General features: G+C 48.0%; 1 protein-coding gene across 1 annotated transcript in view; it reads right to left on the bottom strand.

Annotated features, from left to right (window-relative positions):
* The window catches only part of madd (MAP-kinase activating death domain), a 59,701-nt gene extending 47,476 nt beyond the window's left edge, over positions 1 to 12,225 (bottom strand). Inside the window, exons 1-6 of the mRNA XM_072465164.1 lie at positions 12,067 to 12,225; positions 10,176 to 10,790; positions 8,467 to 8,770; positions 6,936 to 7,067; positions 6,530 to 6,643; positions 5,815 to 5,895 (exon numbers count right to left, since the gene is read on the bottom strand). Of these exons, the coding sequence (XP_072321265.1) occupies positions 5,815 to 5,895; positions 6,530 to 6,643; positions 6,936 to 7,067; positions 8,467 to 8,770; positions 10,176 to 10,790; positions 12,067 to 12,125 (1,305 nt within the window). The 5' untranslated portion in view covers positions 12,126 to 12,225. The remainder of the gene's footprint in view (positions 1 to 5,814; positions 5,896 to 6,529; positions 6,644 to 6,935; positions 7,068 to 8,466; positions 8,771 to 10,175; positions 10,791 to 12,066) is intronic.

Raw genomic sequence — 12,225 nt, 5'->3', positions numbered from 1 at the left:
ACACACGTTGCTGCCAAAACAGATGCAGGCACATTCGGTCATGCTCAAGCCAGAGCTAAGCAGCGTCTCCTTAAACGCTGAGCCGCATTCTCACGTGTTATTGAAGTCTGGAGGGACAAATATCGACAGGCAGAGTTCATGTGAGGAAAGACATGTTCGTGCAGAGCATTCCACACCAGGCAAACATGAGTAACCTTATGTTCAGCCGAGAAGATCTGCTTTTGGGTGATGGCGCTGAGCCTAAGCAGACACTGAGGAGAGGAGGAGAGTCACATGACACTGAGGAGAGGAGGAGAGTCACATGACACTGAGGAGAGGAGGAGAGTCACATGACACTGAGGAGATGTGGAGTCACATGACACTGAGGAGAGGAGGAGAGTCACATGACACTGAGGAGATGTGGAGAGTCACATGACACTGAGGAGAGGAGGAGAGTCACATGACACTGAGGAGAGGAGGAGTCACATGACACTGAGGAGAGGAGAGTCACATGACACTGAGGAGATGTGGAGAGTCACATGACACTGAGGAGATGTGGAGAGTCACATGACACTGAGGAGAGGAGGAGAGTCACATGACACTGAGGAGATGTGGAGAGTCACATGACACTGAGGAGAGGAGGAGAGTCACATGACACTGAGGAGAGGAGGAGAGTCACATGACACTGAGGAGAGGAGGAGAGTCACATGACACTGAGGAGATGTGGAGTCACATGACACTGAGGAGAGGAGGAGAGTCACATGACACTGAGGAGATGTGGAGTCACATGACACTGAGGAGAGGAGGAGAGTCACATGACACTGAGGAGATGTGGAGAGTCACATGACACTGAGGAGAGGAGGAGAGTCACATGACACTGAGGAGAGGAGGAGTCACATGACACTGAGGAGAGGAGAGTCACATGACACTGAGGAGATGTGGAGAGTCACATGACACTGAGGAGATGTGGAGAGTCACATGACACTGAGGAGAGGAGGAGAGTCACATGACACTGAGGAGAGGAGGAGAGTCACATGACACTGAGGAGAGGAGGAGAGTCACATGACACTGAGGAGAGGAGGAGAGTCACATGACACTGAGGAGAGGAGGAGAGTCACATGACACTGAGGAGATGTGGAGAGTCACATGACACTGAGGAGAGGAGGAGAGTCACATGACACTGAGGAGATGTGGAGTCACATGACACTGAGGAGAGGAGGAGAGTCACATGACACTGAGGAGATGTGGAGAGTCACATGACACTGAGGAGAGGAGGAGAGTCACATGACACTGAGGAGAGGAGGAGTCACATGACACTGAGGAGAGGAGGAGAGTCACATGACACTGAGGAGAGGAGGAGAGTCACATGACACTGAGGAGAGGAGGAGAGTCACATGACACTGAGGAGAGGAGAGTCACATGACACTGAGGAGAGGAGGAGAGTCACATGACACTGAGGAGATGTGGAGAGTCACATGACACTGAGGAGAGGAGGAGAGTCACATGACACTGAGGAGAGGAGGAGAGTCACATGACACTGAGGAGAGGAGGAGAGTCACATGACACTGAGGAGATGTGGAGTCACATGACACTGAGGAGAGGAGGAGAGTCACATGACACTGAGGAGAGGAGAGTCACATGACACTGAGGAGAGGAGAGTCACATGACACTGAGGAGATGTGGAGTCACATGACACTGAGGAGAGGAGGAGCGTCACATGACACTGAGGAGAGGAGGAGAGTCACATGACACTGAGGAGAGGAGGAGAGTCACATGACACCGAGGAGATGTGGAGTCACATGACACTGAGGAGATAAGGAGAGTCACATGACACTGAGGAGAGGAGGAGAGTCACATGACACTGAGGAGAGGAGAGTCACATGACACTGAGGAGAGGAGAGTCACATGACACTGAGGAGAGGAGAGTCACATGACACTGAGGAGAGGAGAGTCACATGACACTGAGGAGAGGAGAGTCACATGACACGGGGACAGTACTCAGTCTGCTTTGTCCACACTGCATGAGGAAAACTTATTTTCTAAGAAAAATACAATTGTAACTGTTCAAAATATCCTTTTGTGTGGAACAGTTATATAATAATATAAGAAACACTAGAGAATGTTTTAACATAACGTACCACACTGCGTCACATGTTACAATATCCAACATTAAAAGAGTTACACCAAAAAGGATGTAATACTTATGAAAAGTCTTCAGGCCTTTTTTAGGTACAAAGGCATCAAGTACTCAAGTATATGTGTAAATACTCATAAGGACCAATATGTCATAAACAAAGGAGGAAAGAAAAGTGACGTGGAGATAGGACAGTCAAGTACGACATGATAAACACTGAGCGCTCTGGACACACACGACACACACGACAAACACGACACACACACACGACACACTCGGGATACTTTCATTGTAACCGGCTGATGCCCATGTTACAAATGAAGAATGGGTATGAACAAAGCAGATCTCGCCGATATACTAGAGTAACAACACTACTGCGTTAGATCAGCTAACGAGAGAACACACAGGTCAACACCACGTCGCCCACACATTAGTGACCGTCACCGTTTCTGCATGAATTTGTTTCTCCGTTTTGACCCCATCTACTGGAGCACCCCAGGGATGTGTGCTCTCGCCACATTTGTTCATTTTGAGTACAAATGACTGTCACAGCCTCATCTTCTGCCGGATGGTCAAGGACCCTGGGCACGGATATGTCTGTTTAGACCACCCAGAGTCACCTGTATCGGTCATCCAAGTTTAACTGCTGTGCCAGAGCGGTCAGCAGCATCTGTTCGGCCTTAGAAAACGATAACAGTACGTTTTTTATTAAAGGCCCTACATTACGCAGAATTGACCTCTGAGCTTTTAGCCGTGTTAGAAATGTCTTCAAAAACATACCTGATGTTGTGTTTTGTTAAATTCACACACACTTAAGTAATGCTGCATTCTACGTCCCTAAAGCTCAAAACGCTCTGTGCCATCTTGTGATGTCATTAAGTGGTAGTTTTAAGAGTAATTTTATCCTTTACATTCCAGACGCATAAGGCTACGCAAAGAGCCTTCTGTCCATCGTTGTCGTTCCGTCCATCGTCGTCGTTCCGTCCATCGTCGTTCCGTCCATCGTCGTCGTTCCGTCCATCGTCGTCGTTCCGTCCATCGTCGTCGTTCCGTCCATCGTCGTCGTTCCGTCCATCGTCGTCGTTCCGTCCATCGTCGTCGTTCCGTCCATCGTCGTCGTTCCGTCCATCGTCGTCGTTCCGTCCATCGTCGTCGTTCCGTCCATCGTCGTCGTTCCGTCCATTGTCGTCGTTCCGTCCATCGTCGTCGTTCCGTCCATCGTCGTCGTTCCGTCCATCGTCGTCGTTCCGTCCATCGTCGTCGTTCCGTCCATCGTCGTCGTTCCGTCCATCGTCGTCGTTCCGTCCATTGTCGTCGTTCCGTCCATTGTCGTCGTTCCGTCCATCGTCGTCGTTCCGTCCATCGTCGTCGTTCCGTCCATCGTCGTCGTTCCGTCCATTGTCGTCGTTCCGTCCATCGTCGTCGTTCCGTCCATCGTTGTCGTTTTGTCGTACCGTCCATCGTCGTTGTTCCATCGTTCTTGATCCGTCCATCGTCGTCGTTCCATCGTTCTTGATCCGTCCATCGTTGTCGTTCTGTCCATCGTCGTCATTCCGTCCATCGTTGTCCCGTCCATCGTCGTTGTTCCGTCCATCGTCATCGTTCCGTCCATTGTAGTCTTTCCGTGTTCTGTCTATCGTTCTTAATCCGTCCATCGTTTTCGTTCTGTCCATCGTCGTCGTTCCGTCCATCGTCGTCATTCCGTCCATCGTCGTCGTTCCGTCCATCGTCGTCGTTCCGTCCATCGTTCTTGATCTGTCCTTCGCCGTCGTTCCGTCCATCGTCGTCCTTCCGTCCATCGTCATCGTTCCGTGTTCCGTCCATCGTTCTTGATCCGTCCATCGTCGTCGTTCCGTCCATCGTTCTTGATCTGTCCGTCGTTCCGTCCATCGTCGTCGTTCCGTCCATCGTTCTTGATCTGTCCGTCGTTCCGTCCATCGTCATCGTTCCGTGTTCCGTCCATCGTTCTTGATCCGCCCATCGTCATCGTTCCGTCCATCGTCATCGTTTCGTCCATCGTCATCGTTCCGTCCATCATTGTTGCCCTCGACCAAGCCTGTGCCCATAAACCATGTTTGCTTTTCTCGTTGCACTTGTTCTTCCGTGTGGGTCAGTTCTCTACCTGACTTTGTGTTCTGCTAAATTACCACCAGTGGTCATTTAGCAGAACACATACACACACTGCTCCTCTGTGTTTGACCCCGACTCAAACTGCTGAATTACACAATACACTGGAATGTCTTTGTCTTTTTATATTTTACTTAAGTTCCAGGGCCGATATTATACAAATGCAGAATAGATACAGTGTTTGAACTGAGAGGAGCACGTCCTGTAATACTCGATGACATCACAAGGTGGAACAGCGTGTTTTCAGTTTGAGAGTAGAACACAACCTAAATATGTAGATCTGTGTGTTACGACATGTGTGAATTAAAAAAACACAACTCTCGGTTTTAGATCAGGAAATAACATTGTGTCATAAACAACATGTGTGCGATATCGATATCGGTCAGATGTAAGTCCAGTGCAAAGTCCTCTCTGCCACACAAAAGGGGAGGAGCTGCTAATGCTACACAACTGGCTTTGGTTCAAGGCACGTTCAAGAGCAGCACAAGAGCGACACGTGTTGTAATGGGCCTTAAAGCAGCGCCCGCTACAGGCCGGACGGCAGGTCGCTCAACTAAGACGCAGATAAGATAAATATGCTTAGAATTTTGCAAAAAAAATTATAAAAATGTTATCACGGAATAGCACATTTTTAAAGGTTTATAATTTCACTTCCTGTTCGTAATTGATGACATCACAGTAGGAAATTACCCAGAAAACACTGGGCCAAAACTAATCTCATGTCACACTTTTGTTAGCTTGAGAAATAAAAATGAATAAGAGCGACCTTATTTTGTCGAATTAATGTTTAGAGTCATTTAGAGACTTCCTGTAACTTCCTGTCATTTTTCAACCTTTTCTCCATAAATACCTGCTCGTTTGGTGTAAAACTATAATGTATATGTACGACAGGTCTAAATATACCAGATAAAGTCACAATTTTAAAATGGTGACCAAAAACCAACGTGGAAATGCAGAAAAATCTCGAGATTATTCTTTTGATTAATGTCTAATCTTAATGAACAGATTGTGAAAGGCTTTGTGAATCTGATATTTTTGACTAAACTTGACTGAATCCTGATGAACGTGATGGATTTTCCATCAAAAACACTAAACCGACATGTTTTTCTGTCATTTCGATGTCATTCTAGCTTTGTCTGAATGATAATTCTGAGCAAGGTTCCATCGATACCAGCAATGTTCATCCCTTCTCTTAGATACATTTTGGAAATATACAACCAAGAATTAGAACTAGATATATAATTAAATCCCACTTGCAGCCAAAAAACACTAAACCAGAGCTGTGGACTTTAAAGTGCTCGTGTGCCTTTGAATCAGAGCGGTCAGTTGCGGTCAGGAAAAAGGGTTCTAGCTTCTACTTTCTCTGTGTTTTACCTCCACGGGCTAGATAGAGCATGCAACGACAAAAGGGACAAGAAGATGTTAGTTCCCTGCGCAACCCACTGAGACGAGGGAGGCTCCTCAAAACACCGGGAGGAAAAAGGTCAAATACATGTAGCAAAGGACTCTGGGAAATTTCAAATGTCTGATTGTGTCATTTCAAGTCATTCACATAAACCAACAACGTCTCGTACCTGTTTCAAATGTTTCTTGAGTTCACCAGCTTCAGGCTCAGGAAGAGGGGGCAATATCTCTGCGTTGGTGGGTGCAATGACCTGTACACGCCCACAAAAGCCACAAAGAACAGGAACAAGTCAGAAAAACAACACACAAAATGACTAAACAGGAGCACGATGTGGCGTTTCTGGAGTTTGAGTGAATCTGGAGCGTGAACTTCTGTGATATTTGTCTGGCAAACTCTTGAGAATTACATCTGTGCAGCTTCACCCAGCTTGCTTTGGGGGCGCGGCCTCGCTTTGGGGGCGCGGCCTCGCTTTGGGGCACGTCCGAGGTGTGACCGACCAATCGCAGCGCGTCCTCGCCTGGAACTACACCTGGAACTATGAACTACACCTGGAACGACACCTGGAACTACACCTGGAACTATGAACTACACCTGGAACTACACCTTGAAATACACCTGGAACTACACCTGGTTCTACACCTGGAACTATGAACTACACTTGGAACTGCACCTGGAACTACACCTGGCATTACACCTGGCACTACACCTGGAACTACACCTGGAACTAAACCTGGCACTACACCTGGAACTAAACCTGGCACTACACCTGGAACTATGAACTACACCTGGCACTACACCTGGCACTACACCCGGTGCCCTCCCGCTTGCGTCCAGCAGGGGTCCGTCGTACAGAGGTTACACGGTGCGTTTGTGGCGTTACTGACCCGGCTGCTGTCCAGGTCCACGAGCCACAGGTCGTCTGGCATTTTGAAGTCTGACTTGTAGAGGAAGAAGCTGGCCGGGACCCCGATGATGTAAGGGGTGGGCGCCAGGAGTAGCTATGGCAACAGAACATGTCATTATAGGCAGTGAAAGTGGTACAACGTGTCAGTATTGTGTAGAAGTTTGGAGGAATGCAATCTCATCAAAAATGAATCTACTGAAAGCCCAGTTTCCATGGCAACAGATTCAGAACAAGATGACTACGTACAAGTAGCAGGCATTATATTCATGTGTCAGCTTATGTTTAAAAAGAAAGATTTCACTGCACAACTTCATTTCAGTGCAGAGGGTCATTATATCATAGGGAATATATTATTATACACTTAAAGGGCGTTGTGTTGGCAGCACCTGTTCAGCAGACGCCATGCACGTGGGCAACAGAGGAATGACAGGAAACATGTACTCCAGAGGGTAGATCATGGCCACGAACGCCATGACGCTCATGGACAGAGCGTTGTAGTCTCTGGACTGAAGGATGACCTAAAGAGACAACGCACAGGTCAATATATTATAGACTAGACCTAAAGAGACAACGCACAGGTCAATATATTATAGACTAGACCTAAAGAGACAACGCACTGGTCAGCTATGTCTGTAATTATGGTATAATCTATGGATATTGACCTTTAAACATGTTATTGTACATTTGCTTTGACACAAAAACAGAGAAATGTAGTTTATTCTGTCCAATGCAGTGAAGAAAAGTGAGACTAAAGAGCCACTGCACAAGAGGCTTTATCAGCACGTCAGACACTGGAGTTCAGGACCACAGAGCGTCGTGCATATTCATCTTAAAGACACAAACCACTCGATTAAAGATCATCAGTTACACAGGAGGAGAGAGAGAGTGAGCCAGGGACAATAGGAGGCTGATGGCCCATTAAAGGACTGATAGGAAACAAAGAGGTTTAGTTTCTGTTGAAACCAACAACAACCTTTCATTAGGATGTCCCGCCCAGTGGGCAGGGCCAACCCAGAGTAGGATAAATATCGGAGTTCCCGCTCCTGATTTGCAGATTGAGAATGACTCTTGGATGAGCCATCGAGATCTACAGAGACATCGAGATCTACAGAGCCATCGAGATCTACAGAGCCATCGAGATCAAGCTCTACAGAGCCATCGAGATCTACACTTTGGACTTTGAAGGCATTTGCCATGTCATGAACGGACTTATGTACGTGTGATACACAACAGCTGCACAAGAGGGCGCTAAGTGCACTCATACAACTGTGACGCATCTGAAGTCATCCAAAACTCTGATAATGATGTTTATCTCAGAAGGACCTGAGTGATACTGCAGTATTTATGGACTAATATTCATTATACGGTTTCATGCTTTATTTAACTTGGGTTTCACGTAGAGAAAACAGATTGGATTGTTACGGCTGCACAAACTAAAGAGAGTGACTTTACAGCTTAAATAAAGAGTTCAAAGTCCTGTGATCTAGTATGACATTCAGTAAAGAACTAAAAGCACTGTTAATGTAACCGGTTAGACCATTATTGACCGCGAGAGGCTCCAACTGTTTAAGAACATTCATTTAAACATCCTTAATGTGATGTTGATTGCACGTTTTTTCATAGTTTTGGCCGGGGTGCGACTTATACTTATACTCCGGAGCGACTTCTATGTGATATTATATGTTATTTTCACACTTGCAACCGCATTTCATACTCCAGTGCGACTTATAGATGTTTTTTCAGACCGGTCCTCCCGGCGTGGCCTCCAGTCAGACCGGTCCTCCAGTCAGACCGGTCCTCCAGTCAGACCGGTCCTCCAGTCAGACCGGTCCTCCAGTCAGACCGGTCCTCCAGTCAGACCGGTCCTCCAGTCAGACCGGTCCTTCCGGTGTGGTCTCCAGTCAGACCAGTTCTCACCTTGTGCTCCAGTAAGATGCAGCTGAGGACCTGCAGGCAGGAGTCCACCCCCAGCAGCTCCAGGGGCAGGTGCAGGGGGAAGTCCACCATGGAGAAGCGCGAGTTGTCGGGTAGGGCAAAGGTGAGCGGGCGCTTGAGCTCGTGGGGCAGCACCTCCACGTCCACGCGCCTCTGCCCCGCCACGGGCACCGGCGAGCGCAGCAGCCGGTAGATCCACGACTCGATGTCCCGCAGGTCGGACAGGAGCTGACTGCACTTCTCCTCCGAGGACAGAGCGCCCGTGAACACCCTCCACATGGTGTCTCTGCAGAGCCAGGACAAGGTTTAAAACAAGTCACTCAGAATGTATAAAGGTCTAAAGACACACCTCAGAGTGGTATAAAGCTCTAAAGACACACTTATTTACTTTTATCAACTTTTAACTGGCACTTAATAAAACCCCTCCTAGTGTGAAACTCCTCCCCTCCTCGTGTGAAAGAGGCCATAATGTCCCTGAGACCAAAAGAGGGGAAGGATCGACTGGACTGTGCCTCAAAGAGACTATTTCTATTCTGAATGTGGACTACCGTTCCATCCTCCCAAACTGAATCCACAAAGATCAAAGAGGATGTAAAAAAATAAAAAATGGAGGATGTATTACCAAACGACAAACACAAGACAACATTAAAGCCGTGCGCGGTGATAAAGGCCCCTCCCCCCTTGCGACCGCGGGGTACAAGCCATCGTGAAGTGAACGATGGTGAACGATTCATGGTCTTGATTGATGGGACAGAACATAAAATTGCAGATGATTAAACGATATTTAACCAAACCAGAAATGTGATGCATTTCCTTCAAGATATTGTCTGGATACAAATTGAATGTACAAATGTTCTCTCACTGGCGCTCCCCACTGTCCTTAATAAAAAAAATAATAGTGTATTTTATTCATTATTATGTTTTATTCATTTTCTTAATAAGAACGTCCTTTTTGACTGAATGTGGCTGTTTATTAATTTAATTTAATGTAACAAACTGCAGATCATTGAATAAAAAGTCTAAAGTGACTGTGAGACGCTGTAGGCTGACTCTGAAGCTCTCTGCTCTATACTAGTCTGTGGGAGGGCATCTGTTGTCCTGGTGACCTGTGACCTCAGTGCTGCTGGAACACTGTAAACTCAATTTCCCTTCAAGGATAAATGAAGGGCATTTGAAGAAAGAGGTTTTTATGTGGCTCAGTGCGAGTGATTTAACTCCACTTTTACAAGAAGCGAATAATATCAACCTCTCGGGGTTTCACCATCATGAGTTCTATAATGCAGAAGATTCATTTACTTCATTTACTTCAGTAACCTGGATTAGTGAGAGACACTCATGCTGTCTCCCTGTGGTCGTTCAGGGTTCAAGGTTCAGGGTCAGGGTTAGGGGTCGTCAGGGTCAGGGGTGGTCAGATGTGAGGTAAAGAAGCACTGACCTCTGCGAGGCCCGGGGGTTAGGGTCAGGGGTGGTCAGATGTGAGGTAAAGAAGCACTGACCTCTGCGAGGCCCGGGGGTTAGGGTCAGGGGTGGTCAGATGTGAGGTAAAGAAGCACTGACCTCTGCGAGGCCTGGGGGTTAGGGTCAGGGTCAGGGGTGGTCAGATGTGAGGTAAAGAAGCACTGACCTCAGCGAGGCCTGGGGGTTAGGGTCAGGGTCAGGGGTGGTCAGATGTGAGGTAAAGAAGCCCTGACCTCTGCGAGGCCCGGGGGAGGCCGGCCCGCTGCGTGAGCCTCTGACTGCAGCAGTCCACCAGCCTCTTGAGGATGTACAGACACTCTCTGAAGGTGGAGAAGAAGGGGTAGTGGCTGAGGATGCAGAGGGAGGTGAGCGTGCTGTTGCGGTTGCGTGTGGGCGTTTTGGCGCTGCGTCGCTTGTGCTGAGGGGATTTGGTGCTGTGTATGTCCCCGGGCTGGTCGCCGCCCTCCCCCGAGGACGGCACATCACAGTGTGGGGCGGACAGAGCCGAGGTGGGCCCCGTGCCGCTGGCGTCGGACCCCTCGCTCGTCTCGCCCTGCGCCGCGGAGTCGTGGCTCTTGTCGGGCCGAGGCCGGTGATGGCCGCGTTGGAACGAGCGGTAAAAGTTAACGCAGATGCCGTAGCGTGTGATGCCAGAGTCTTTGTCTGTGAGAGTGAAGACGAAAGACGAGTCGTCCCTCAGGCTGATGCGGCGCTGCCGGATGCTCAGGCAGCCCTCAGGCTGGCAGAAGAACACCACGTCTGGAGGGAGAGGGAAGTCCGGCTGGTCCTCCAGAGGGTAACGCCGCAGCAGCTGAGGGGTCTGCGCCACGCTGTCACTGCACGGCTGCCTGGCAACCACAGGGACACATGTGAGCCTGAGAGTGAACATACATGTGCATTCTAACATGTGAGCCTGAGAGTGAACATACATGTGCATTCTAACACGTGAGAGTGAACATACATGTGCATTCTAACACGTGAGCCCGAGAGTGAACATACACGTGAGCCTGAGAGTGAACATACATGTGCATTCTAACATGTGAGCCTGAGAGTGAACATACATGTGCATTCTAACACGTGAGAGTGAACATACATGTGCATTCTAACACGTGAGCCCGAGAGTGAACATACACGTGAGCCTGAGAGTGAACATACATGTGCATTCTAACACGTGAGCCCGAGAGTGAACATACATGTGAGCCTGAGAGTGAACATACATGTGCATTCTAACACGTGAGAGTGAACATACATGTGCATTCTAACACGTGAGCCCGAGAGTGAACATACATGTGAGCCTGAGAGTGAACATACATGTGCATTCTAACACGTGAGAGTGAACATACATGTGCATTCTAACATGTGAGCCTGAGAGTGAACATACATGTGCATTCTAACATGTGAGCCTGAGAGTGAACATAGATGTGCATTCTAACACGTGAGCCTGAGAGTGAACATACATGTGCATTCTAACATGTGAGAGTGAACATAGATGTGCATTCTAACACGTGAGAGTGAACATACATGTGCATTCTAACACGTGAGCCTGAGAGTGAACATAGATGTGCATTCTAACACGTGAGCCTGAGAGTGAACATACATGTGCATTCTAACATGTGAGAGTGAACATAGATGTGCATTCTAACACGTGAGAGTGAACATACATGTGCATTCTAACACGTGAGAGTGAACATACATGTGCATTCTAACATGTGAGAGTGAACATACATGTGCATTCTAACATCTGAGCCTGAGAGTGAACATACATGTGCATTCTAACACGTGAGAGTGAACATACATGTGCATTCTAACACGTGAGAGTGAACATACATGTGCATTCTAACACGTGAGAGTGAACATACATGTGCATTCTAACACGTGAGAGTGAACATACATGTGCATTCTAACACGTGAGAGTGAACATACATGTGCATTCTAACACGTGAGCGTGAACATACATGTGCATTCTAACACGTGAGCGTGAACATACATGTGCATTCTAACACGTGAGCGTGAACATACATGTGCATTCTAACACGTGAGCGTGAACATACATGTGCATTCTAACACGTGAGCGTGAACATACATGTGCATTCTAACACGTGAGCGTGCATGAGCTGAAGTTACCTTGCTCCGACCACCACCAGATAGTCCACCAGGCGGGGACACATTTTCTTTTTCTCCATGTTGGCTCTGGAGCAGGAGGTTTGTCAGAGTCACTGCTCACGCCTGGAGGCCCCGCACTGAGCAGACATGTTCACAAACATGTTCACAAACATGGGGCTG

This window comes from Eucyclogobius newberryi, unplaced genomic scaffold, assembly GCF_026437365.1.
Source record: "Eucyclogobius newberryi isolate DKJ021-1_F unplaced genomic scaffold, fEucNew1.0.hap1 SCAF_5, whole genome shotgun sequence".
In the NCBI taxonomy this organism is placed as follows: Eukaryota; Metazoa; Chordata; class Actinopteri; order Gobiiformes; family Gobiidae; genus Eucyclogobius; species Eucyclogobius newberryi.
The sequence above is the reverse complement of the archived record's forward strand: the minus strand, read 5'-3'. Positions and strand labels throughout refer to the sequence as shown.